The 27,922-nt window shown below is 30.2% G+C and overlaps 4 protein-coding genes and 2 long non-coding RNA genes across 9 annotated transcripts in view; 4 read left to right on the top strand and 2 right to left on the bottom strand.

The window, feature by feature from the left end:
* On the top strand, positions 1-2,944 carry LOC121130344 (uncharacterized). Its single transcript, XR_005868698.1, has 2 exons — positions 1-201; positions 2,292-2,944. It is a non-coding gene; the product is annotated as an uncharacterized lncRNA (long non-coding RNA).
* Positions 2,945-8,496: 5,552 nt separating this feature from the next.
* On the bottom strand, positions 8,497-11,498 carry LOC121130303 (uncharacterized). Its single transcript, XM_040726066.2, has 2 exons — positions 10,849-11,498; positions 8,497-10,787 (listed from the first exon to the last, which is right to left on the bottom strand). The coding sequence occupies exon 2, from the start codon at positions 10,371-10,373 to the stop codon at positions 8,874-8,876; it is 1,500 nt and encodes a 499-aa protein (XP_040582000.1). The 5' UTR covers positions 10,374-10,787; positions 10,849-11,498; the 3' UTR covers positions 8,497-8,873.
* Positions 11,499-11,571: 73 nt separating this feature from the next.
* LOC121130304 (uncharacterized) lies at positions 11,572-14,615 on the top strand. Its single transcript, XR_005868654.2, has 2 exons — positions 11,572-11,698; positions 12,009-14,615. It is a non-coding gene; the product is annotated as an uncharacterized lncRNA (long non-coding RNA).
* Positions 14,616-17,496: 2,881 nt separating this feature from the next.
* On the top strand, positions 17,497-19,478 carry LOC121130158 (uncharacterized). Its single transcript, XM_040725896.2, has 2 exons — positions 17,497-17,907; positions 17,988-19,478. Exons 1-2 carry the CDS (start codon positions 17,621-17,623, stop codon positions 19,459-19,461), a joined length of 1,761 nt encoding a protein of 586 aa, XP_040581830.1. The 5' UTR covers positions 17,497-17,620; the 3' UTR covers positions 19,462-19,478.
* A 25-nt stretch (positions 19,479-19,503) lies between these two features.
* LOC121130159 (uncharacterized) lies at positions 19,504-21,427 on the top strand. The gene is made up of 3 exons (XM_040725897.2): positions 19,504-19,651; positions 19,715-20,236; positions 20,300-21,427. Exons 1-3 carry the CDS (start codon positions 19,504-19,506, stop codon positions 20,548-20,550), a joined length of 921 nt encoding a protein of 306 aa, XP_040581831.1. The 3' UTR covers positions 20,551-21,427.
* Positions 21,428-21,874: 447 nt separating this feature from the next.
* Positions 21,875-27,922, bottom strand: part of LOC121130157 (myotubularin-related protein 9) — a 29,835-nt gene continuing 23,787 nt past the window's right edge. For 2 of the 4 annotated variants that reach the window (XM_071893749.1, XM_040725895.2), the window contains exons 2-8: positions 25,107-25,317; positions 24,411-24,561; positions 24,164-24,318; positions 23,506-23,631; positions 22,927-23,438; positions 22,461-22,863; positions 21,875-22,395 (exon numbers count right to left, since the gene is read on the bottom strand). In XM_071893749.1, coding sequence (XP_071749850.1) covers positions 22,108-22,395; positions 22,461-22,863; positions 22,927-23,438; positions 23,506-23,631; positions 24,164-24,318; positions 24,411-24,561; positions 25,107-25,253 — 1,782 coding nt within the window. In that variant the 5' untranslated portion in view covers positions 25,254-25,317 and the 3' untranslated portion in view covers positions 21,875-22,107. Of the gene's footprint in view, positions 22,396-22,460; positions 22,864-22,926; positions 23,439-23,505; positions 23,632-24,163; positions 24,319-24,410; positions 24,562-25,106; positions 25,318-25,381; positions 25,533-27,922 lie in introns of those variants that run through there. The other 2 variants (XM_040725894.2, XM_040725892.2) reach the window with 2 other exon arrangements.

Genomic DNA, 27,922 nt, shown 5'->3' with positions numbered 1-27,922 from the left:
ATGCTGAATTTCCATTAGTTAAATGGAGAACATCCAATTTGACGTCATTTACATTTAATGTAGATAATTTTTTAATATTTCCCCAGTTTATAAATTTGTTCAATCCGTTGCTTTATTTAATCGCATCATTTGCTGGAAAAGAAGTAATCTTAAGATACCCTTTGAAACTACAAACAAAGTATAATGGATCAAAGAAAAGATGTAATGGACATTAATACATTCATTTATCTAGTATTATTATAAGTTTCCAATTAATTTATTAATCCGAAGTGTATAAATTTTTACCCGACAATAGCTCCTTTAATCTTTTTTTACAGTGCAATATAAAGGTCTTAATTTTTAACCACTTTTTTTTCTTTTTCTTTTTTTCAATAATTATCATTTATTGTCTGGAGAGCCTGGAAAGATATTCATATACTCGAATTTTATATTATACAATTAAATTTCAGGTATGTAAAATCTTTTGTACTATACTGTACTCTGTAATTCCTAAAAATTTAATTCAATTATCTTGATGTTTAAGAAAGTTGTGATGTTTTATTAAAATATCATACAAATTTTGGTGTAGTCCGAAAAAAAAGGCTTAAAATTTCGATGATAAATTGGACATAACTTCCTTAATATTGAAGCAAGAGACATGATTTGGGTATCAAAATGTATTTTTACCATTATCTAATAGATAAAACTGGTTTTAAAGGAAAAAATTGAATTTCAAATTTTTTGTAACATACCTAGCAGATTATTTTAAAAAGTGATAACATTCTATAGACGAGGTTTTGTAGTGTTGATATTGTAGTGTGTGTAAAAACTGTGCCATGTTCTCTTCTTTCTCATTGAGCTCCTCTCTTTAGAGGACTAGATGTAGCTTACCGCATCTATCGAGCGTGTACACGTCCAAGTATATATATATATATTAGTGTTGGATCGGTCTTAAAGAACTCAAAAGACTACAGTCATATCAGTCCGGGCCTAATAAAATTCGCCAGTCCTAGGATGTGTCCTTATCGGTCTTTTATAGAAACTAAAGCAACTGAAATACGTAGTTTCTACTGAGTCGCTGAAGTTTCATCATAATTCATAAACTCTTTCAAAGAGACACGATAACTTGAAGTTAAAAGTAAGAGCTGCGTGACTAGAACTTATTATTATTAATTATACGTTCTAGCTATCATTCCTTATATTTTAGTTCATATATTCTTCAATTTTAGCTAAGAGTGAAGAAAATAAAAAGATAACTAAGACCGTAGGAATAAAAGACTGATTTTGGTCTTTAGGATCGTTGAATTGTAAAAAACTGAAAAGGTAGGGGAAAAAGGCTGATTAGGAAATCAGTCCTAGGACCTATCCAACACTAATATATATACATATGTGATATGTATTTTATCTCTATCATATATGATATAATATATAAATATACCTATACGGCCTATATATACATTTAGATATGTACACGCACGATAGATATGGTAATCCCCGTTAAGGAGAAAGACGACTGAGAGAGTAGGACTGTAATGAACATGTAATATTTATTGTGCTTCACAGGAGTGCAAAAGAATTTTGTCATATTCATAAAGTAAATGCAATAAACTGAAACTTTAACCACTCTATACTTCACTCATTTAAAAAAATAATTGATTTTTTTAACAGAAAGTTTAACTAATAAACAATTATCATTTCAACAACATCGAATATGTTATATATATTTTTCATTTTACACAAATTTATTATGAAACACCTATATTACATGCTATATACACAAATACAAAGCATGTGTACAAGCTAAATGAGTTCTAACAAATTAATTTTCTATCTAGCTAACATGGTTTTGAAAGTCGTCATGCAGCAGTAATCACTTACTCAGCATTTTTTCAATCAAATTACATCAAAATTAATCAATATCTATCGTAAAAATGTGTTTCTGAAGCAAACAACTAACTTCATACACATAAAAAATGGGAATGTATGCAAAAATTCTTCTGTTACGAATATTTTTCCAATAAATTTGATTCAAATGTGAATTAGTTCCATTTTGTTTTCAGTATTAAAGTGTATGCCATAATCATAATATGCATTTCATTATAAAATAGAGTTAAACGACAATACATATTATCTGTCCTTGAAAGGATAATTGTTTAATGCTTAAAATTCCTCAAAAAATAAATTTAAGAAGAAGATATAGGCTGTTAAAGTTTCAATTTATTTTATAAATATGAGACAATTCTTTTGCACTTGAGTCAGAATAAGCGCACGCCAAAAGAAGATATCGCTACATATTCATTATTTTATTTCAGTGTACCCTTACTGAAGAGTGAAGACTAAAGAGCTTCGAGTTGGTAAAATGAATTTTGAGTGTAGAAATGCAGAATGCGTTCGTTAGTTAGTAAAAAAACAAATCGAAAGTAGTCTTTGTTAAGTAAGCAAGGATGGTGAACGTTCATATTGAATACTGTGGCGGATGAGGTTACGGACCGCGTTATCGGGAATTGGCTCGCAAACTTAAAGCAGCTGTTCCTGATGCGCAGGTTGAAGGCTCCGTAGGAAGAAGTGCTTCCTTCGAAGTGAAAATAGGAGATAAACTCATCTTCTCCAAGCTATCTACATCAAAATTTCCAGACTTTGATGAAATTGTCTGCATTGTGGAGGATGCTCAATCCAGCGGAGATGATCCGAGAGAGGCCACTAAGACTGCTGCAACCTGCCAAGTTCTTTAATTATTCACATCAATTGTCTTAATTATTTATTTTGTACTCTGAATATGGTTACGACTTCCACATTATGACGGAAGGCTCTTGATTTAAATTATTTTTTGATTTTTCAAAAAAAAATCACCTTCCCGATGTTTTTAAGTTGGAACGAAGAACTGAAACTTGATATAAAATTGTTTTTAAGATGTAATAATCAATTTTAAATGATAAATATATTTTAATAAAAAACTTAAAAAATATCTACCTTTATTTCTTTTAAAAGGGTGTTAACGGAAATGGTGTTATTGTGGTGGTTGAAGGAAGAAGTAATTTGTAATTTACATATGTAATTACACATTCTATGTGTGGGTATTGTACACACCCACGTTCTTCACAAGTTTGTCCTTCAGTTGATTGATTACAATAATTAAATTTAACTAACATACATTTCTAACTTGTAGAGTTCTTATTTAATATTTTGAATAAAGCTTCTTTTAACAATTGCAAAATTGAATAGTGGATGATCGTTAACTTGCTTTTATAAAGCGAATCAGCCCTAGTTAAGCCCTTAACGAGCAATTCCTAAATTATTAAAAATGTTCCTTGAGTATTCCAAAGTATATTGTAATTGTATTTATGTCTCAACTAATAGGTGAAATGGTTGGTTGCAGTCCTAAGCAGGGCTGCCAGTGAACTTTCAACAAAACCCTAGACGTTTGGAAACTAAGATTTAAAAAAAAAAAACAAGGCTTCAAAAATATGAATATAACTATTTATTTTATTTTCTTTATACAAGAAATTTCTGTAAATATTTTCAAATGGTCGGATGGCGATAAACGGTAAAGATTCTATTGATGATCAAGATAGTATTTTGTATGTGTTGGTGCAAATCCTTGATGCATTTAGTTTGCAAATAAAGGGAAATAAACAGCTAATGGAATAGTAAATGGTGCTGAAATGCTGGGATTTTGGAATACTTTAGTATCTATGAACCTTAGCTCTGCAATCATCCCATTTTCATAAAAATTAAATATTTTTCATATTTGATTACATAACTCTACTAAGAACTTCAAACAATCATGATTAAATTTTCTATCAGTAATTTTATCAAACAGCCTATTTATCAAATGTGATAATATTTTACTCTAAGATAAATTTCATTAATATTTTTATGGTTGCTTTGATTATTCGGATCGATGTCTGACAGTACAGCTGATTGCAGTATTTGAAATTTAACAATGAAACTCCACATTTTTTTACTTCAATGATATCATCATATAAAAAACATGTAGTCTAAAATGCTCTGACTCAAATTCAATATTAAGCTTCTTTACCCTTTGCAACACATACAGCAGAAATTGTAAAGTAGGTTTAGTTCTACAATCGCTTAACTTTTTGAAAATTCCGTTTATATTGTAATGAATTAAAATATAACCTTTTAAAACGATTTCAAATGTGTATAGCACAAGACTGTCTCTACTAGAATATACGATTTGAATCAAATCAGTAAATAAAATAACATAGTAATTATTCTTCATTAGCTATTATATACGAAAAACCCAAAATTATATACATTTTCTGAACTAAAACATAATTATTGGCAGCCCTGGACTCCTAAGTGTTGTTATTTACTCACATTACCGACTAATTTATGCATTGGCATAACAAATGACTATCTTAATAGGCCTGGCCATCAGTGATCTGTGTAATTAAGTAGTAAAAAAATGGAAAATGTTATCATTAAGTGATCCCTTCCTTATTAAGTATACAAAACAAATTATAACGTATAATAGGTGTATTATATCGTTTGACATAACTCCTTTAGAATATTAAATATAGCAATAACTTAGGATGGAGTATAGGATTTGATATTTGTGTTGTATATCGTGGATCTGGAGTAAGTTTCTAATATGTATATATATATAATATTCCATACTTGACAAATCTTTTAAGGACATATTTTAACATAAGCTTAGCGTTACAAAAATGTTATTAAATATAAATATCTTGACTTTTGAACACTAAAATCACTTAAAATTATAATTTTTAAATTGTGTGTTCCAGACAAATCTTGTTCCAAAATATAGGGACCTTATGAGTCATGTAATACATTCACTTATTGGAATAGATATGCTAAAACTTATATCACACTTCGAATGAACGTAAAGACATTTGTATCCATGTATTCATTTTCAATCTAACATTATGTTACCTTAAAATTTTATTATTGTCACGTCACGATTGAATGGGAATTCAATTTTTATTTTTTAAATATTAAGTTGATGATTGTTCACAATAAATCTAAAAGTATTCTTTTTGATCATATTCTGTATAAGGATACCTCAAAATTTGGATTTATCGGCTGTTAAGAAAGACAAAACTGTATAATTAAGGGGATTTAAAAAAAAACATATTTGATGATAAAAATAACTTATTCTAATGGCCTATAATCAAACTACTTAGGCAAGTAGGAAGGCTTTTGAAATTCGAAGCACAACTTTTAATGTAAGTACAATAAATAAGGGATGTAATCATAGCAGTGTGTTCTAAATTTAAACACGAGGTTTCAAAAAATACCGAAAAGTTGTGTTATACTTTATACATAATCACAAAAGCAAAGATTTTTAATTAAGAAAATGCTCTTTTATTAATTATCTATGTACATTATTGCCTCAGTTGGCATGATGAACATGGACATTACTGTTTCCCATAAAAATGAAAGTAATTTTTCAAAAATGTATACCATTCATTTTTTTATATTTGATCTCAGTTAGACATATATTATATAAGAAATGTTTTCATAAATTTATATAAATTGTGTCGATAAGAAACCTGCAAAGTAGTGTGATTGACGTTAGCTGGCAACTTTTTCGATGACGTCACAACGGACCAAGTTCAGTGTTAAGTGTTTTTATAGATAAATATTAAATACTAGAAGCCGGATAAAAAAGTTGTAAGCTGCGTGGAAATACATTTAATACACTGGGATTTGGATGGATCATTCGTGCGAAGGATTCGGATATATTCATCCGCATCCACACATTCTTTCCGTTCCTAGGAATTCATATTTTAAAGGAATCTTGTCTCTTAGTCTTTGTGCCTCTCTCGTTGGATATCATCTTATTTAATGCAAGAGTCCTACATTGTGCATATGCGCTTCACATCAAGTCTATGATAGTGACTTTTGATCTTGCGAATCATTACCTCTATGCTCAAGAATACATTAATTATTCCAGATTTTTTTAAGAGATCATCGTATTCTTCAACATATAAGAACTATTGAGTTCCATAAAACGACAGAATAATCGACTGAAAGATCCAGTGAAGAACAGGTAGAGGTTCTCATCCTCCATCCACTGCTCCTTAATTGAAATGTTTGAGTCATTTTTCTTAAGTCAAATCTACTTCGTCTCCTGCTTCATTTATATATATCCTTGATGCATCTAATGTTATCAATGTATGGTTTATATTGATAATTATATAACCTGGACACTAATTTTCACCCCTGATTAGTGATTTCTATATTACTTGTGAGTCCCTTTTGTGATTGGAAAACAAGGGGAAGATTATTCTAGACTTTAAAGATAATCTTTTCTTGATAGTTATGTCTGTAAAGCATATTATATTCTGTTATTGTATATTAATAGTTATATATGAGAACTATTAAGTGATTATGTATAAAAAAATATAAGTGACTTCTTAACTTCTATAGATTTTATTGAAATATTTGAATGTCGGTACAATTTCCAAATTTATTTACTCAGGAATCCTCTCCTAAGCAGCAAAGAAATCAACTCACCTTATAACTTGTATATTTGCTAGTACATCCCCATAAAAAAAAATCACTCAAAAAATACAAAATTGAACCAAATTCTGGGATGTACATATTATTTAAATACAACATGGAATATTTTTCTTTAATGTAAGCAATGATATTCCTTAGTTATCACCAAGGTTAAATTAACCTTGAGTTATCACTATGAGTAACTTATAAGGGTCTAAAGAAGAGCGTCGGTTTTTTTGTCATTTTTAAGCATAAAAATGGAAATTTCTCGCTTTTGGAACGAGATACAAAATTAATAAAAACATTTTTATAATCATAAAAAACTCTTTTACATCAGTTTTATTTATCGTATTTCAATTTGTTGACGGTATTAATGGTAAAAAAATGACTCAACGATAAAATTCACGAAGTAATATAATCTTAAATTTTTTTGAAACCCAAATAAAACTGAGATCCGTTTTGGATTCTCTGCTTAAATTATATTCTTGACTTCATTTCATCGGCAATAATTTTGTGATCCCCAGTATCATTGAACTCAAAATATGAGCATGACAGAAAAAGTCTTATTTGCACTGTATGATCATTTTAAGGACTTATTTTTTTTTCTTAACTTATTTAAGAGTTGAAGGAATTTTTAGAATTGAATTGAATTTAATAGAATCTTTCGTACGATTTGTAACATCCACAAATGTTTGATACAATAAGTTAATACTTAAAATAAAGGAAACAATAATTCTAGATATATCCTAGAAAATACTTCACTTCATATATCACGGAATATTTATCAGCCAGCCAGCTTTACAAATAATTCAGACATAATTCTAAGTCTCTTTCCAAACTAGAAGGAGGATTCCATAGACTGAAGGCAGATGTATTTGGAGATTTTAATATGATCAGCACATTGAGAGTTAAATATATAAGTCAACATCAATATGTATAAACTAATACATATTTCCGAATCATGCACTAAGTTTTATATTTTATGAAAATGTAAATATTGAGCAATTGACTTTCTATGATAAATACGGATTCTTTTAAAAGATAAGTAAAAGCTAATAGATATGTCAGAACTTATTTTATTTTACGTAGGAAATGGGTTTCTGACAGCCTATCTATGTACATAGTACACTTTTACCCATAATTAATCTGGACCATCTGGAAATGAATTTATTGTCGGCTATAAATACACAAATATACATAACCGATATTACTCATTATGGTATTTGAATAGATGTAATATTGAATCATTTTTCTATTAAATTTATTTTAAACTTCTTCTTTTATTTCATAAAAAGTTCCCCTTATAATCGGTTGTCCAACTCTATGACATTTGATTTTGATCTCCAGATTAAGAAACTTCTATTCTTTCACCCACTCGCAATAAAAATTTTAAGTGACATCTGATACTAATTTTATTCGATTTAGACGTCAGTACAGTGTTTTTTAGCGTTTGAGCACACAAAGTAGTTGTTTAAGCTACAATTCATATTTCTTCAAAATGAAAAATAAGGATTATATTCTTCTGTATAAGTTGAATAAAGTTTGGAAATTCTGGATCACAAATTTAAAATTCTAACCTTTTAATCCATTTAAAAATAGAGAACTCCATTTTCAAATGTCAGAGGTAACAAAAACTGCTTATGATGACTGAAACTTTTTAAAGAGAACTTTTTTATGACTACAAAAACAGAAGATCATATTAACATATCACATCCCAGTAACCAGTCCAAGATACAAATTTGGGACGGGTTGACCTATAATTTGCATTGATTAAATTTTAAAGACACAATTCGCATCAGAGCAAGAATGATTATGATTACTGGAGACTTCAGAATTCATTCCTAATTTTCCGACTACCATTCACCTCAAGTCATGTTAAGATTATAAGAAGGCGTTACATTTTGGTTCAAACTTGTATAAGTTGAGTTAAATACATGAGTTTATACAATGGTGTTGCTAGCTCCTTTATAAGGGGAAAGGGGCTTGAGCCCCATCCCATTTTTATTTTTTTTAAATCATATATCTATATTAGTAAAGCAAAATTTATTTGTATGAATGTATAATGTTGGAACAAAAAACAGTCATTTTTGATCTAAGAAATTTGAACATATAACAATTATATTTCCAAGATAAAGGTGACAAAGATTTTACTTGGCTGCTGGGCTTAGATAGGCAGACAAAGATATGAATATTCTGGCATTGAAAACTTTAATACAGCTCTTGTATTTCGTGCAACTGTAAATATGTTATAATCCAAAGAAAAAAAAGTGAACTTGATTTTACTTGATCTAAATGACCACCATAAAAGAACTAGAGTAGTAACTTCATTTGAATTCATTTATCTTCTCATGTACACCTTCAATATGCATCTTCACGCCATCATAGGTTTTAATAGAGCTAGAGCGTTAACTAAATGGAAATGTTTTAATTTCTTGATGAACATCTTCAATATGCTTCTTCAAGTTTCCAGATTCTGTAAAAGAACTAGAACAGTAGCTACATTTGATTTTTTTAATCTCTTCATGAACACCTTCCATATGCCTCTTCAAGCTTCCAGATTGTGTAAAAGAACTAGAGCGGTAAATACACTTAAATTTTTTTTCCTTCTCATGAACACCTTCAATATGCCTCTTCAAGCCTTCAGAGAGCGCAAAAGAACGGGAGCAGTAACTACATTTGAAATTTTTCCCCGTGGCATGGACACCTTCAATATGCCTATTCAAGCCTTCAGAGAGTGCAAATGAGCTAGAACAGTAACTACATTTAAATTTTTTTATCTCATTATGAACACCTTCGATATGCATCTGCAAGTCTTCAGATTGTGCAAAAGAACTAGAGCAGTAACTGCATTCAAACTTTTTTTCCTTGTCATGAACACCCTCAATATGTTTCTTCAAGGCTTCAGAGAGTGCAAAAGAACTAGAGCAGTAACTACATTTAAATTTTTCAATCTCTTCATGAACACCTTCTATATGCATCTGTAAGTCTCCAGATTTTGTAAAAGAACTAGAGCAGTGACTACATTTGAATTTTTTGATCTTCTCATGAACACCTTTAATATGCTTTTTCAAGCCTTCAGAGTGTCTAAAAGAACTAGAGCAGTAGATACATTGAAATGTTTTAATGTCCTCATGAACACCTTCAATATGCCTCTTCAAGCCTTCAGAGTATATAAAAGAACTAGAGCAGAAGCTACATTGAAATTTTTTAATCTCCTCATGAACACCTTCAATATGCCTCTTCAAGCTTCCAGATTGTGTGAAAGAACTAGAACAGTAAATACATTGGAATTTTTGGATCTTCTCATGAACACCTTCAATATGCCTCTTCAAGCTTACAGATTGTGTAAAAGAACTTGAGCAGTAACTACATTTGAATTCTTTTATCTTCTCATGAACACCTTCAATATGCCTCTTCAAATGTCCAGATTGTGTAAAAGAACGAGAGCAGTAACTACATTTGAATTTTTTTATCTTCTCATGAACACCTTCAATATGTACCTTCAAGTCTGTAGAGCGTGAAAAAGAACTAGAGCAGTAAATACACTGGAATTTTTTATTTTGAATCTTCTCATGAACACCTTCAATATGTTTCTTCATGTTTCCAGATTGTGTAAAAGAACTAGGGCAGTAGCTACATTGGAACCTTTTAATCTTCTCATGAACACCTCTAGTGTGTCTCTTTAAGCTTCCAGAGTGTGTAAAAGAACTGGAGCAGTATTTACATTTGAATTTTTGTATCTTTTCATCCATTTTAATGTCTTTTAACTCTAATTTTGTTTGTCTTTTAGATTTATCTTCATGTGATTCCGTGATTTCCAAGACTTTATGAACATTTTCTAAGTGAATTGATAAAAGTTCATTATTTGAAAAGGATATATTACAAGATGGGCACTTAAATCCCATGATTCGAGGGTTACAAATGTCCTGTGCTATCCCAATGGCTGAAGTATAGTCATCTAGTAAGTTCACGATGAGTGAGGATTCACTTGTTCACTTGAAAACAAATTGATCCTTCATATTGGACAGGAGAAAGTAGTCAGGCTTTGTTTATATATATTAGGTGCTGCATCAACAGTTAGTTTAAGGATCTGGATGCATCTCTGGATTAATAAATCCATTTAGTATATTTAATTCTGAATCTTAATTTTCAAGGTATATCCTGACTCGATATCTTTCGATGTTTACTCCTCTTTTGTAAACATATACAATTATCTAAGATAGGGTCCAAATAATGTGTTCTTTTCAAGGATTTGCTTTGAGTCATTAAATATTCTAAGACCCGTATCCTTAGTTCTTGAATTATTCTAACATTAAATTCTGAAATATTTAAAAATAATTTTTAAATCTAGAAAAATGATTATTATCAATAAAAACTTACCTTTGGATGGGCTAAGCATCCATTACAATCGCTTAATAATTACTTAATAGAAGGAACCATCTGCATCAGAATGGTCAACAGAGGAAGACTACTTATTTGGATTTTTTATCTAAAGATATTGAGATATAACATATTGATTATATGAAGTTGTTTTTGACTTATTAAAAAATGTTGGGAAATTAGATTCTTCTTTTTTCAACCAGGTATTTATTTATTCACAAATGAATGAGTTGTATAAATATCTGGAGTGGCTGAAGGTCTACCACGCAACCTCAGCATTACGTTTAGTTATGACTTATGACATTTTAAGGAAAAAATTAACTGGCAGGTTCTTAGTCATTATGTACAATCTATTATACATCTTGTAAATCACAGCGTTACCTCACTCAAGATACAAATGATATATCCTGTGATATAATAAACATTATATCCCATATGCCATATATATCAGAACAATAAGTTTTAATACTATTTGGATGAGCACAAGCTCCAATAACGCAACCTGTTTTTGTAAAAACATCATTTTCGATGAGAAATTCCTGTTGGTAGACTCATATCAATATGATCTTGTACAATTATAAAACAATAATATTTAGCGTAGTTTTAATTTTATATAAACGTCACGTGGAGTTTAAAGCAACTCTTTCATTCTGAGATAATATTTAAAATCAGAAAAAAATGTTTCCGTGCAAAAAATGAAGGATTGACTTAATGTATACAACTCAAAATCAAAGTAAATATTGCAAGGGTTTTCTAAACTAAATTTAACGACATTATTAAACTTATCATTAAAAATGATAAATTGCCCTTCAAATAGAGAAAAAAAATCGACAGATCAACTTCAAATCGGGTTTGTATAAGATTATGTATTAAGTTTCTTAACAAATTTTAAAATAGCTGCACATTCGGACCCAAGATCTCTAAATATTATAAATCCATCCCCAAGAAACTATTCGAATCATGCTCTAGAACAGTGGTTCTTAACCTTATTGGAGGTACTGAACCCTTCAAGCTTCATCAATGCATGTATATATTTTATAAGTACACAAAATGAACCACTATTTTCAATGAACAAGACCAACAAAACATGAATTTTACGAATAAACTAAATCGTTGAATATTAATTGCAAATTAATGTGTCTTTTGCTGTTCCCTTTCAGACAGAAGTTCAGAAATAAATGCATGGCTTCACCTCGGCAAGTGCCTCTCTCATTTCGTTTTCACAACAGAGTCTGTTCATTTTCTTTGTTTTTATGTCTACCATCCTCATAAAGGATTTCTCAAAAAATATATGTTTTATTAAGGGTATGAGTATATCGAGGGATTTCTTTGCAATAAGAGGGTATGGTACGATTTCCCGACACTAAAACGTTGACAGTGTTGTTGTTCTGAAGAGTTGCCGTTGAAGCTGGCTCTGCTGAAGTTCAATGATTTCATCGAGATATTCATCGTTCACGTCTGCTGTTGGAACACTAAACGTGAAAAGATGTCTCAACCATGACCCTGTAGTGGGGAAATATCCCTCAAGAGACTTTGTAAAATCTTCTAAGTGCATGGCAATGACTTGCTTCAGCTCTACATAAGTACCTCGAATTCCGAGCCTATTTCCTTAAACAGCTCTTTGAAGATACGGTGCTTCATAGCACTATTTCGCACATAGTTCACACATTCAACAACAACTTTTAATACTTGCACTTCTTTTAGAGGCTAAGTTTTTGCTGTCAACGAATACATTTGCAGAACACATTGCGTAACAATGATGTGTGGTTCATCGGATTTCACCAGCGCTTCAGAACCAGAGTGTAGTCTCAGCATCTTTCATATAGCGCACAAATACGACAAGCTGGCTTAGATTAAAAATGTCAGTGGTCTCATCGAGTTGGAGGCTGAATTTTACAGGTCTTGAAATAAAATCTGCAACTACTTAAGCCAAGATGTTATTGCTACTGTCGTTTATTCTCTTACTGATAGTGTCATTTGAAAGAGGAATTTGAGGTAACTTATCTTCAGCAGCTTTTCCCAGCCTTATATTCGCCATCTTCATCGCGTTTCAATGTTTCACCAATGGTGTGTGGTTTGTCCTGCTTTGCGATGAGGAATGCAACTTAGTACGATGTTGTGAGGATTGGGTTGTCCATGGGTATAAAGCGGAGAACAGGCAGAGTAGCCTTTTCATCAAATTTGGATCTCTTCACCTTGAATTTAGCAAGTGTTGTGTTCTTTTATTTCCCATCTCCATACAGCTTTAGGGAGTGTTCCTTCAGTTTCGCAGGTACTAGACTAGAATTGCTCAACTTGGCAGTGCAAATTATGTATTGAGGACGCTGACTCCCATCACGTTCCTTTATACACGTGAATCCATATTTTGCGTATTCATCAAACCACTTTTTTTTTAATGGACATAGTAAGAAGGGATTGAAAGATTTTAGATTATACATTAAGACCGGAATGAAGATTGTTCTACATAGCTATTTATACAAATTTGAACATGTAATATCTCCATGAAAATTCAATTTATTTGAACTTTTGATTTTGCCAAGGACACTCATGATGATCGAGATAATACCTTATTATGATATATTTAGATATGAAGTATTTCTAATATTAATATTTGTTGCTATATTCATAGGAAAAAGCTAAAAAATGCCGCACTTGACATTTTTAACGTAGAGTCACGACATTGTTTCTTTTTTTTATCTTCACTTCTTTTTTATTTTATACGATAGTCGATACATTAGAAAAAGAACAAGGGGAAATGTACAAATATTGAGACTCGAAAATACATTTTTAATATAAAAAGTATCATTTCGATATGAGAGAGGCTTAATCAATTTTTTTCTTGTTTAACAACCATTAAAATAGTCTTATCTGTAATTAGAGTCTAGCTAGTAAATGGACATGGGGGCTTGCCGAACCCCTGGGGTTCGATCGAACCCAGGTTAAGAACCACTGCTCTAGAAATTAGATTTAAATTATGAGTCCCTAATGTAATAAATAAACATTAACAATTTCATTAAACATGTAAAAATAAATTATTTTTAATTTATAGTTTGTAATAATATTGAGTGATCTAGTCTCTGAATCCAACCATTCGATTTATGCGACTCGAAATCCATTTGACTCATTATTCAAATACACTCTATCAACTTTATGAATTAATCAAATTAATATCCAAAGGTCAATCGAAGAATATTAGTTAATTATTTGAATGAAACTTACTACATAATGATCCTGTACAAACACAAACTGAAGTTGATAATTTTATTTTTGAACGACAAATTCATGAGTTATAATAATTAGTTTAATAATACTTTGAACATTTACGTTAGAAATTCCTGAAGATTATTTATTTGAAGAAGCTAAATTTAACAGAAGAGAGGAAATAAGATCTAGAAAAATATATAGATTTTCTGATCAATTGTGAGAAAAAGAGGAAACATTTTATTTTATTTAAGGACTTTTCAAGCATTCTACCTAAATAAATTTCATCTACCTCAAGTCCTCTTTCTATCCCATACTCTCCTTCAATCTTGAATCCATTTTTTAGCTCGAGTCCCCTGCTATATTTAATCGGCTTCCTTCCTCAAGTCCTCTTCCTACCTCATCATCATCAAGAGTTTAAGAAAGATGCTTCAATTGTATTGGGGTTTCATTAAATAAACAATATTTAAATAAAAAGACCGAAAATGGAGATGGTGTAAATTTTATATTAACAAAAATTTAAACAAAAATTGTAAAAACATTAATAAATAGTTGAATCACTTTTATCTCGACCCTGATGTTCCTTATTTCAAAAATAATTATTATATGTTCAAAAATTCCAAGCTGTGTAGTTAATATAACAAATTGAGATGAAAGTTATGGACACAAAACCGAAATCTTCGAATAGTTTACCCTATTACATACGTTTATCGAATCACTTTCAAAGGTTACATACATAGGGAAATCTGAATGCTCAATAGTCATAAACTATTTTCCATATTAATTTTTTTCTTTGATTATGCAAAGATCGATTACTCACAAGCAATACATATTTAATTGAGTTTATAGTAAAGAACGCATAACATCAAATGGATGATTAAGAAGAATTATTACCCAATAAGTTCCAAAGTATTCGCTTCTTGAAATTACTATAACAAAGGAACTCAAAAGTCTACTTCCGGACGTCCGATCCATTTTCTTCCTCTCTTCAACCTCATGTTTTTACTTCATTCCGACCAAGGTTAATAGAAATATTTCTATTAACCTTGATTCCGACTTTAATGTTGACAGTTGTGTATAATTTATATCCTACGGGAGTGCAAAAAAAACCTTCTGTCAAAAATGAAAATTTAATATAATGAATAATCCAACTTGAAGATATCAAGGAAATTATGAATGAAAAAACGTCCTCTCAGCTGCTTCAATAAACACTTATTATATGCATAGAATTAAAGAATCACTGTCTTCCTCATCCTCTAATTAGCAATTTGAGGCTTAAATACTAACTATTTGAGATTCCTCTGAATATATAGAATTATATTTGTCAGAGGCTAGAGTAGAAGTTGAAGTGAAGGGATTCATTAGAAATATTGGAAGGCATTGGGAAGAGATGGACAGAAACAGTCGGGACTTTTTTATTATTATTTGTATTTTAAGTTATGAGTTTAAGTATACAATGGTCAAAAGAGCTTCTCACTCTTTAATACCGATTACGAACCTTAAATGATATAAAAATTATGAGCTCTGTCAATAAAAATTTCTAAATTAGGGTTTTCATTGAAAATTAGCGGCTCAAACACTCTCTTTGTTATTAAATTCTAGCATCGACTAACGAAAATAGTATAATTACGTTATCAAAAATTATCGTAAATAAAGTAAAAAAATAACTTGGCATTAGATGGATGCGATCAAGTAGCTATTCTTGACTTAATGTAGTTTTTTAATGTGTAATCGTGGAGATTTAGAGCAATCGGTAATTATATAGATCCGTCCGAATATAAGACTCCTTATTAAGAATATTAAAATAGCTGTACAAGCCTTTATTTAGGTAGTAACATAATATTGTTGATATGAGAAGCTACATACGTCTTAAACCCCCGTTGTTGAAACAATTTAGGGAGTTGGTCTTGCCTTTATTTAGTTTTAATGACAGCAATTCTTGGAGCTTATGAGCCATTGCTAATCCTAAAGTAGTGCATAAGTAATATTGATTACGTATAAATATTATCATATTTTATGATTAATTATTGAAAAATAAATACCTACTGTTACAAGCCAGAAATTTCAAAGTTCTATTTGATAATTAGTAAATTTTTAATACTTTGTACTGTTTGCCTTGATCGCAATTTGGTATGGATGGCTCTTAAGAATACTGAAGATTCTCCCTATATCAGAATTTACTATGGGAATGTTGCTAAGCAATAAATTAAATCTTCAACACTTGATATATCTTACAATTCATAATACGTTGGATTTTTAGATAATAATTTTCTCAATTTAGAATGAAATTTATCTAGCTTGATATTATGTCGTAGCAGTTCAAAGATAATCATGCTAACACGTTAAGGTAATTTTTCTTCTAAACCAGTGATGACCTAGGAAATTTGATGGATGTCATGTATTTTATTTATGTTACTCAGACTAGATGTGGGGGATGATTATACCAGTTTTAGATTTTGCTTGTTTTTATAAATGTACTTAGTATTATTGCTTTTTTATACGTGTGTAATCATTTTATCTTTTATTAAAGAATTCCCTTAAACCCTACTTCTACTTACTCCTTCACGATTCTCTATTTATTCCTAAGTAGGTGATTAGCTATAATACGTTCAACCTCAATACATAGCAATGGATATTATTATGAATGATTGTAAATTATGAAGTGTATATATATTCATTATTCATAATCTCCTTGGCTTTAATGACAGAATGTATTTTTCAAGGAAGCTATTTAAATATTATCTGATTACTACATAGTAATTTCCGGTTTTTAGCAAATTTCCCAAGCGTATAACGACTGGAGCTGGGGTAAGGGAATTTAGTAAGAAGCAGTGAAGCTACGTTTTCTTACTTCAACATTCCAAAATATTTTTTTCATTTCTGATATTAATTTACGGACAAGTTTAGCAACGCTATGGATCCCATGAGCCAAGCAGATTATTATATGAATCAACTGGGGGTAGTATCGTTTTAAGTCTTCGCCGGTTTTTTTCGAATAAGAAGCTCCATACTAATAAGAACGAGTGACGTCAATTTTGCCTATTGAAAAGAGAAATAATTTAGTTCTTATTAATCAAATAAAAGTATTTTGTATCAACTCAATTCTACACTCGATATACATAAGGATAACAGTATTCTATTCTCTGAGTCTGTGCTCAAGAATACATAAATTGCTCCAGATGTTCTACAAAATCATCGTATACTTCTATAGGAACTATGCAGTTCCATAAAAAGACAAAATAAAAGCCCATTGAGGAACAGAGAAAAAGTTATCATATCTATCCACAGCTCATATGGAGCCTGATTATAGCTCATATAATAAATCTATATATCTATACGGATAATAATTATATAACCTGGATATTTCTAACTAATGCCTTATTTTTTTGTTCAAAATTTAAATTCCCTACTTATGAGTTCTCCATTATTTTCTTTTCTTATCTCTTTGAGACGCAATCTTTCATAACTAATACTTTTTTTTTTTTTTTTTTTTTGGGGGGGGGATTAGGTGTTGCATGATTGTTTCTATTGAGCAACACTTTTCTCTCAACCTCGATAAACAGTTTTGACTATGCTGCTATTAACTTTAAGAAAACCATGGAATTGTCGGTTTTTAAATTATATTGCGACGGAGACTGTAAAGAATTCGAAAGGAAATAGCTATAAGCTCCGTAGGACAAATGAAAAATTTGAGTATTATTATAAAAGACTGTGTCCACAAGAGGAATGGGATGAGGCACTCCATGCGATGCGACAACCTTTGCCTCTGTCCTTTCGATTTACCTCTTCGTCACCACAGTCTTTTCTATTATCACTCTTTGAAAATAAATTTGGATCTAATCTAAAGAGAGTCCCTTGGTAATACAATTTCGTCTTATGCATTATTTATTAATGATTTATGACTTCATAAGTATAACTTATAATATATTTAATTGCAGGTATGAACCTTTTGGATATGCATGGCAAATTCAAGGAATACATCGTTGGAACTTGGACTCCGATGCAGAAATTCAGAAGAATATACTTCGAGAGTGGGATTTGGGTCATTTATACCGACAAGAGTTAGTTAGTATGGTGCCCGTTCATTTTTTAGATATACAACCTCACCACCGTGTCTTGGATATGTGTGCTAGTCCTGGATCAAAGACAACTCAGGCATTAGAATATCTTGGGAATGATGGGTTTTTAATTGCAAATGAATTTAATAAAATACGCGTTACGAATCTTATCGGAAATCTCCATAAGTTTTCTTCCTCTAACGCACATCTCACATTATCAGAAGATGGAAGATATTTCCCAGACATTGTGATGAAAGATTCATCCATTCTTCAATTTGATAGAATAGTATGTGATGTACCTTGTTCTGGTGACGGAACAATAAGAAAAAATCCAAATGTTTGGTTAAATTGGCATCCTGCTAGAGGAAATGAAAGACACCATTTACAATATAGCATCGCTGCTCGAAGTATTGAGTTATTGAAACCTGGGGGAATAATGGTATATTCATCTTGCGCTATGAATCCAATTGAAAATGAAGCTGTTATCAGTAGACTTTTACGAGATTTTGAAGGGGATATATTCATTATAAATCCTCCAAATGCAATTGCATTAAATTATGCACAAGGGTTTGTAAGTTGGGATGTTTTTGATAAACAAATGAACATCCACAAGGAATATTTATCAGGAAATAATAATGGCCAAATTTCGCCACATTTATTTCCTCCAAAAGAAGACTGGATCAGGGAACAACTCCTAAAGACTATGAGATTTCAGCCTCATTTTAATGATGACGGTGGCTTTTTCGTTGCTTATATAAAAAAGAAAAATGATTCCTTGAAAAAAATATCGAACAGAAAAAATCAAAATCTTAAACGCTCTAAGAATATGTTACTTCCAAAAACCATTGGGTCAGATATATTTAAAGTTAAAAAGACCTTAGACTTATTAGGAATTTGTCACGTCGAGCTTGAAGGATTTTTTCAATATACAAGTCAATACTGTTCGAAAAAGATACGCTCAACTTCTAAAGAACTCTTAGATATATGCCAACATAATCCGCATTTAAACATAGCTGGTATTGGTAACGTGGTTCTAAAAGAAGAATCTCGAATTAGTTCACCTCTCACCCACAAATTTCCAACTTCTTACATCCATAATCCTCTTAAAAAAAAAATTACAAAAAGAACTATGTATATTTCCTTAGTTGATTTTAAAAAATTACTCAAATCAGAATATTTGAGTTCTGATGAATTTCCAAGAGCAGAGGAAGGACTTATTATATTTGTAATTAACAATGATAATGATGGAAATAAAGTGGAAAGTTGTTTAGGATATATTGGAACCTCAAGAATTAGTTTAAATATAACTCCTTCTATGCGAGAACACTTTTGTCTAAAATATACAGCATTCTAATTTATATTTGCTTTCAGTACTTGGATAGCATTTTGTGATGTTATGGAATGTCAATTGGTTCATAAACGTTCTTTAAGCAAGAAATTAATATTTTTTGATGGGGTTATAATTAAAAATGGAGTAACGTTGAACGATCGTATTACTTTCCTAATCAAAGAAGATGAAACTTCTAAAGAGTTTATGACTCGAGGTAAGACTTTTAAATTTAGAATGTAAGAATAATCATTTATTTCGTATTCGTTGTTTCCTCAAGTACGCCAAGGGAAGGAGAAACTAAGAGTTGGAGACATTATCAAATTCACTGGTAGCTTTGAGAATGAAAATTATTTTATTGTAAGCGACTATCAGTTTATACAAAGATGGGATAACTCGATAAAAGGAACATTTAAATCAGTTCCACCCAAAGTAAAAGAGGACAAAGCACCGAAAGTCCCAGAGATAGATAGTGAATCTAAGCATAAGAGAGCTAGAATTTTTGCCAATTGGATTGAAGAAACATATTCCTTTCTTGACAACAAAAAAGACTTAATATTAGATGTTGCCGGCGGAAAAGGGGATTTAAGTTTCGAATTAAGTGTAAGAAAGGATTTCAAATCCCATGTAGTTGACCCGAGATTTGATCCTAGAAATAGGGAAGAGTCTTATAAAAAATGGCAAAAAAAGATTGCTAAAAAAACAGGTCGAAAAATACCTAAGTCTTTTAATACATGGTTTGACCAGAACTTTTTCATCAAAAATCGGGACTGGATTCTTGGAAATGTTAAATTGATAGTGGGTAATGTAACGATTACATCCATTTAAAAAACATTACATATGTCATTAGTTTCTTCTATCTTAGGATTACATCCTGATGAAGCAACGGATAGTATCGTAGATTTATGTCTGGAAAATAATATCAACTTTGCTATAGCTCCATGCTGTGTCTTTGCTACTCAAAATCCTCATCGAAAACTTACAAATGGAACAACTCCGAATACATATGAGTTATATTTAGAATACCTTCAGCAAAAAAGTATTCAAAACATTCAAGTTGTCGATTTAAAGTTTGGAGGAAGAAATACCATACTATATACGAATCATTTTAAGTAAATCCTAACTTTTTACAAACAATTTAAGTCTGTTCAACAAATTTAAGTAAATTAAATTTGACAGTGATATCAATAATAAAAACTTGGACTTGAGTACTCTAATTTAAGACAACTTGCGAGAAAGTGGTACAAATTAGGAAATGCTATATTTTCTTACTGGTCCGTTAATACAAAAGCAAGCTAGGAGGATCTTTCTCAAAATTGTGTGTGAATTACGTTTGTATTCTTCTACAAATTATCTTCAACTTTCATCAACAAATTATTATTATTATTATTATTAACTCTTTGGAGACATCGCAAGTTGCACTTTAAGTAGACAAAATAGGTGTTCACAATAAAATATTGATAAATATATAGATTTTATTTGAAAGATCTAATTGGGGCCAATCTAAGTTTCTAAAATCAAATAAAGGTTCTAAACTATAGCTTAAATTATTTTGTATCTTAAGTTATCCAACAAATTTTTATACATAGTCTACAAATGACTCAAATATGTCAATGAAATATTGGGTTGTAATAAAAGGGGATTTCTCCTTTTCTTGAGTTTTGTTTAAGATTGTTTTTATGTTGACACACAACATCAGAAATCGTTTTATTTCAATATATTAAATTAAGATGTATTTATGTAGGTAGGACTTCACTTCAGCTTCTTCAGCAATTTCTTATCAATTAAAATGATCTCAGAATAATGTTAAATAAACTCGAGTGTTGAGTACCCAGGAAGATCAGAATAATGTTAGGAAACCACGTTATTCAAAAATATTTTTCTTAATATTTTGATTATTTTTTCTATTGAAAATAATAAATATGAAAATAAGTAACTGATTTGACTTATTTAAGTATGTTTTACACTGAAATATAAGTGTTTTTGTACTTTATATTCAAGTAATTTGTTATTTTTTATTCCAATTTAATGAGGTGTGAGGAATTCACTATATTGCAAGTCCAAGAAGAGCCCAAAGTCTTTATATTGAGTTTCAAGTCTCTACTCTAAAGTCCAAAACCTAAATTAGCTTTATGGTGTCCTTCGATTTTTTTTCGAGTCTATAGTTATTTATTTGTTGATTTGAGTATAGGGTATTTTCTTGAACCCCTTATATATTACTATTGATAAATCAAGAGAAATGACCACAACCAATCATAGTTAAACCTTTGCTTTCTGACTCGAATTGAATTTTTTACCTACAGAAAGTACTTTTAAAGATTAATTTATAATATATTCAGTAAAAAAATGACTTGATTGTTAGAAAATACATTGAAAAGGGTCTTGAGTCTAAGTCCTCACGTCTCCTATAATCAAATTTTAGTTCAATAAAGAGAAATACTTTTTTAACAATGAGTTAGTTTACTTTAAAAAAACAACAATATAATTCTGTAAAATTAATTTTTTAAACTATTTAAACAGTCTTAATTTAAAATCTACAAGATTAATTACAATATTAGATGTATCTATAAGTGACTAACAATTTGAAAATAATAAAAAAAATAATTAGTTGTACTCTAATTCAACAACAAAAGCTCCTATATAAAGGATTAATATTGCTAAACGTATGTATTATTATAAAACCGTATCTTCCTTATTTTTTATCATTGAGGTTTTGAGGTCATCCTTGTTATTAAGATCTTGATTGTCATAATTATCTTCATTCTGAATTTGGTTGTCTTTATTTTTAAGAATTCCTAACAAATTTGCTTCTTTAATAAGTTCCTGTAATTGACGACGAAGCTTCATTACTGTTACTTTGGCCTCAATATTTTGTCTGATTATTTTGGCCGTTTTTTCTTTCGCTGCAAAAGCATGCTTTGGGTCAATTACCCATCTCAAGTACATATCTTGCCAAAGGAGCTAAAAATATAATAAATATTTTAAATCAAAAATGGAACTTGCACAACTCAAGGTATTTTTATTACCAAGCTAACAGGTGCGACTGAAGGCCATATTATTTCAACATTTGGTTCATACAAAGGATTCAGGTAATTTTCTATGATTTCAGGTCGATTTACATAAGACCAAAGACTAACCGTTTTATTTTTCAAATCTAAAATAGACCTTTCACACTCGCAATCAGCTAGAAATGTACCAAAATTTGAGAAATATGCGTGATCAGCTAGTAAAATTAGGAATTTTTCAGTAAATTCAAATGAACACGGAAACTGATGATAAATTTGCCATACAGAGTCGAGAAATATTGTAAAAGTTGGAGCATGATTTTTTGATTTTGTCGCTAAGGAGTCATTAAAAGGACCTTTCGTTGTTCTGGACCATATTGGATGTCCAGCTTGAATCCACTCTCGAACCACAAGCGCTTCAAATCTAAAATAAAATATCAAAGTTAATTTATATGGCAATAACTTTAATAATCATATTAAAAACTGCCCTCTAACTGTTCGGCAGTCTGGATTTAAAATAATTTGCGCCAAGGATGTAACACATAGTGTAACATCCATTCCTTCAGAACCATGAACAACCACAGATGCATTTTCTTTTTCTAGACATTGGGCAATGAGGCAAGCACAGTTCAATATTTCTTTCACATGAGTTAGCCAACTAGACACAGTGAGTTTGTTTAACCATTTTTCAGCGGATGCACTTTTCTCTGTTATCGCATCCATTAATTTCGAATAAGAGTCTAATAAATAATGAAATCTATCTATTGATTTATTGATACGCTTCCAATTAGAGTAGTATGTTTCAATTTCATATCCACCTCCTTTGGATTTGGCACTTTGTGAGGCAGCAGATGTTCGTGTATCTATTATGTAGCCTTTTCTTCCACCATATGAATGAGGCCTCGATAAGTTTAAAATCACAGCAAATATTTTTTCATCTTCCTTACAACGCCTATTGTTCGGACCCGATAAAGGTTGACTACATCTTACTAAAAAAGTCTGAAACAATAAAAGATTTTGAGTTTAGTAAATTATCTTGATGTTTATATTTATATGAATTAATTACTCCATTTGCATGTCGATAGCTCAATGTTGGAAATCTCCCCTCCTGTCGATAACGGGCGGAAGCACGCAGACACCCATCTGATATACATGCTGGAACAACAACAGCTCTAGGGTAAGTTCTGCAAACCTATAAATATGTATATTAATTTCGAATTATGATACGTATTTCAAGAAAGAGTACTACAAATGTGAAATTTTTGAACCATTAACTCAAAAGCAAGCTAGAATGATTTTTGTACAAAATAGACTCTTGATTACATTTGTAGTCTTCGATAAATTATCATGATTAATCCTCAAAAATTCATCCTCCCAATGAACCAATTGGAAATTGATAGATCATATTTGAAAGGCCATATCTGGAGCAAATGAAGTCATAAAAAAATTAAATGAAGGTTTTGAACTATAATTAATATTCTGAGGTACCTTCCTTCATCCAATAAATTCTAATATAATACTCATAATTGAAAAAAATATGTTAATGAAATAATGGGATGTACGATGTAAAAAAAAAAAAGTTGGATATTTATTCTTCTCGAGATTTTTCTTCTAGATTTTTTTTTTTTTGTTAACTCACCTTATTTGAAACAAAATAGATGCATGCAGTATTTTTGTTCAAATATGTACTATAAATTTATATAATTAATTATTTATTGACTCACTGAAAAGTCAGAATTAACATAAGAAATTCTCCATTCCTTGTTGTTTGAATGAACTAATTTTGAGAACTCTTCTTCGGGTTGAAAGAGGCTCCAACCATCTTCAATTTGTTTGAAATTTGGATTATAAAAGAAGGGGTAACTCCGTGTCAAATCATCTTCATTTTAATAAGAGACATATACATATATATGAGTTTAAAATAAGTTGAAAGTTAATTAGTTTATGACAATAACTGAGAACTTGTTATACCTATAGCCGATAATTTTTCCAATGTATCTACAACATCATTGAACTCATCTTGATTTGGGATAACAACTTGTATTATTTTGAGATCCTTACACTTAATTATGATGGTGCTTTTATTTTTTCTTTCAATTGAGTCAATGCTTCGGTGGAGAATCTAGGATTGTATTTAAATATGATATAACTTACAAGAACAGTGCAATCCAGCAAATCGTTCAGAAAAGAGGTCTAATCAAATACTCATGTGAAAAAATTATGAGAAATATAACATGGAGCTTTATAGGGTTTTGTTTGTAGTGTTTGATTTCTCGATTACTTTTACATTCATGTACCAGATAATAATGTATTTTGTCCAAATGTGGAAATAACCTAGGTAAAAACTAAATAAATGAATTCTGACTATTTTGTTAAAATGTAGCTGGCAAAATAAACTTAACAAATTAGCTTTACATAAATCTTTCTTCATTAATCAGTTCAAAAATTATAATTCTTGTACTCTGTGTAGATTGAGTACCAATATTTGGACATGAACTAAACTTGCATATTTTCTGAAAAACTATTTTATCCACAACAAAAGACCCATAAAAGTATCCATGATCTACTTCTTATCGTTTTTTCACAGGATTTCTGTCTAGGATATGAGCTCTTTTGTCAAGAATTTGACTAAATTTATGTACATACTTCAACTAATTAAATAATTACCCAAAGTTCTTCCACCTTCTCAAATCGATCCGAAAGGATTAAATGATGCCCCGTGATACATAACGTCATTTCTGAGGGGCAAACAAATGGTCGATGCAAAATTACTTTGAGAACACGAGATACTTTGATAAGATCTGCAAACTCCATATTTATTGCCTATAGGCTATAAGTAATTAACCCATGGAAGATATCCATATACTAAATATGTGAACTTTAGTGGAAAAAGAAGAAAAAATGATTGCATATGGTTAGGAGAAAGTAGATAAGTAAAGTACATTTTCAACATTTTACTTTCTTTTTCCGTGGTCACTTTCAACAGCATGGTGAACTACAACTGGTTTTAAAGTTGATTATATTATCAATTGTATCAAACTACGTGTTAGAATTCAAATATACTATGATGAAAGATGTATTTGGAAAGACCATAATATATAATAATTATATATATATATATACATAACCTTTCTAAATGCTATTTAGAAAGCCCTAATATTATCCTCTTAAATATGAATACATATGTAAAGTCATTCATTCCTCTTGAGAATGATGAGTTCTTTCTATAGAGAATAATATATTTTGCTCTTTGGAAATAATTTTTGAACCATCTAATCCCCAATAATGTAATGTCCCGAGGAGTCCAGGCTTTACCGAAAAGTTTGAATCAATACTGTTCGAGACAGTCTCAGTGCTACGAACTACGTATTATTTTCGCATGTAAATGTACTCGGAAAAGTCGAGATAATTGGTATTGGACCAGGAACGTACGTATATTTATGCTTTTGGGCTAATTACATCCTACTCGTTATGAACGCTTCTGCACGAATACACTGAAATTTTAAATCCATATCATTTGAAACATACCTAATGCTCATTAGTTGGTGTACTAAAGCATTGTATATTCTTTTTTGATATTTTATTATATTACTGAAGGTAACTCGACCTATACTAAGGAAAGATACTCCAAATTCTACAATTTACAAAATAATTAATTATTCTAAGGGGGTTGGGAGTAGCTTGATATTATAAAAATGCTTAGGGGTCAGCAGTGTTGAAAAAGGTTGTGAATCACTAACCAAGTCATTGAAATATAATATATTTTTTTAAATAGTTCATATTTTAAGACCTTAACATTAAACATGTACAGTTCATAATAAGTATTAATTGTAGATAATGCATAACTCAAGATCATAATTTAAAACATTATAATAAATCTTTGGACAACTTGTCCATGGACTGTTAGAATAATAACCGAAAGTGTATTTACAACAACCTCCCCTGGCCTATTCTCTTTTTACTCTAGTATATATTTAAATAATATTGAGGGATTCTTTGAGCTAACTACCTTCACCCTTATTATTAGGCGTTCCCCTTTCTAATGTATGCTACATACTAGTATCTGAAATACAATTTATGTATCGAATCGTATGGTAGATGCAATTGATGGAATATTAATATAATTTAAAAATGAATAACCCCATTTCCGACTTTCAAACAAAGAATTTCAATTTATGAAACAAAAAATAAGGAATGAATGAATAAAATTAATTAATTATAGCAATATTATAGCAGCAGGAAATTTAACCGAGCTTGGCTTCTTCTTACTATTACAATAAATACATACAGTAACATACTATGTGTAGAAATAGTCAAAGGCTTTATTTCATATTATTATAGCAGTGAATGGGACAAGACGATGATGATGGTAGTGGTAGTTTTAATGTTAGAGGAGAAGACGGTACATTGTTTGTGGGCGGGTGATATGGCTGACGGGTCGGCGTTTATATCTTTCTTTTATATTGTCTCTCTCTGTTCAGCTAGGCAAAACTGAAATGAATATAGAACGCGCTCTTTTTAATGCTTGACGGGAGTGCAAACTAATTTTCTCATATTCATAAAGTAAAATTAATAAATTGAAACTTTAATAGCTCATTTATTACCTGTTAAAAAAAAAAAAAAATATATATATATATATTTAAAGAAAGTTTAACAATTAAATAACTATTATTTCTCTCACATCGAATATTTATTAAATACTTGTAATGTAATTACATTTTTATAGTGAAACACATATATTATGTACAATATACTCTTATTAGACAGTATGTATACTAGCCAATTTTTGCATATGAACATTTCTAATCTAGCTAATATGGTTTCAAAAATCGTCATGCAGTAATAAAAACTTTTTTTAAAAATCAAATTACTGCAAAACTCTTCAGTATCTTGGGTAATTTTGTTGTTTCCGAAGTAAAATAAATAAAAACTTCTCTTAAAATTATTCGTCATCCAATTATTTTCTTCAAAATATTGGATTGGTTGAATTGTGAATTATATGCCATTTTATGTTGTACATCATAATAGCTGTGTTTAATTATCAAATTGGGTTAAATTAAAAATAAGTAATAGATATTCTATGTCAAAGAAATGATAATTATTTAATGGTTAAACTTCCTTTAAAAAATTAACTATTTTTTGAAATGTGTAAGATATGAGCTGTTAAAGTTTCAGTTTATTGAATTTGCTGTATGAAAATGAGGAAATTCTTTACCACTGGAGTCAAAATAAGCGCACGCCAAAAGAAGATATCGTTCATTGAGTGTTTTTCTTTTCTTTTCTCCCTTTCTAGCATTTTTTTCCTTCTCTTTTTTTCCTTCTATTGTAAAAAAAAAAAAAAATAATATGTATTTTTTATTCTTTTTCTTGAAGAGGATCGTTAAGAAGTACATCGATACAGCACTACTGTATTTGAATCTGTATTTACTAAGTGAACAACTCTAGGAGACAGACTATTCTTCTGCAGCAGTGGTATTGTGTGA

The sequence above is a fragment of the Lepeophtheirus salmonis genome, chromosome Z, assembly GCF_016086655.4.
Source record: "Lepeophtheirus salmonis chromosome Z, UVic_Lsal_1.4, whole genome shotgun sequence".
In the NCBI taxonomy this organism is placed as follows: domain Eukaryota; kingdom Metazoa; phylum Arthropoda; class Copepoda; order Siphonostomatoida; family Caligidae; genus Lepeophtheirus; species Lepeophtheirus salmonis.
The sequence above is the reverse complement of the archived record's forward strand: the minus strand, read 5'-3'. Positions and strand labels throughout refer to the sequence as shown.

Excerpts from the sequence above, each read along its gene's own strand:
- LOC121130159 (XM_040725897.2), top strand. The coding sequence starts at position 19,504 with ATGGAATGTCAATTGGTTCATAAACGTTCTTTAAGCAAGAAATTAATA. Across the intron at positions 19,652-19,714 it reads TAAAGAGTTTATGACTCGAG|TACGCCAAGGGAAGGAGAAA; the intron begins GTAAGACTTTTA and ends TGTTTCCTCAAG. Across the intron at positions 20,237-20,299 it reads AAATGTTAAATTGATAGTGG|GATTACATCCTGATGAAGCA; the intron begins GTAATGTAACGA and ends CTTCTATCTTAG.
- LOC121130158 (XM_040725896.2), top strand. The coding sequence starts at position 17,621 with ATGCTGCTATTAACTTTAAGAAAACCATGGAATTGTCGGTTTTTAAAT. Across the intron at positions 17,908-17,987 it reads AATCTAAAGAGAGTCCCTTG|GTATGAACCTTTTGGATATG; the intron begins GTAATACAATTT and ends ATTTAATTGCAG.
- LOC121130303 (XM_040726066.2), bottom strand. The coding sequence starts at position 10,373 with ATGGGATTTAAGTGCCCATCTTGTAATATATCCTTTTCAAATAATGAA.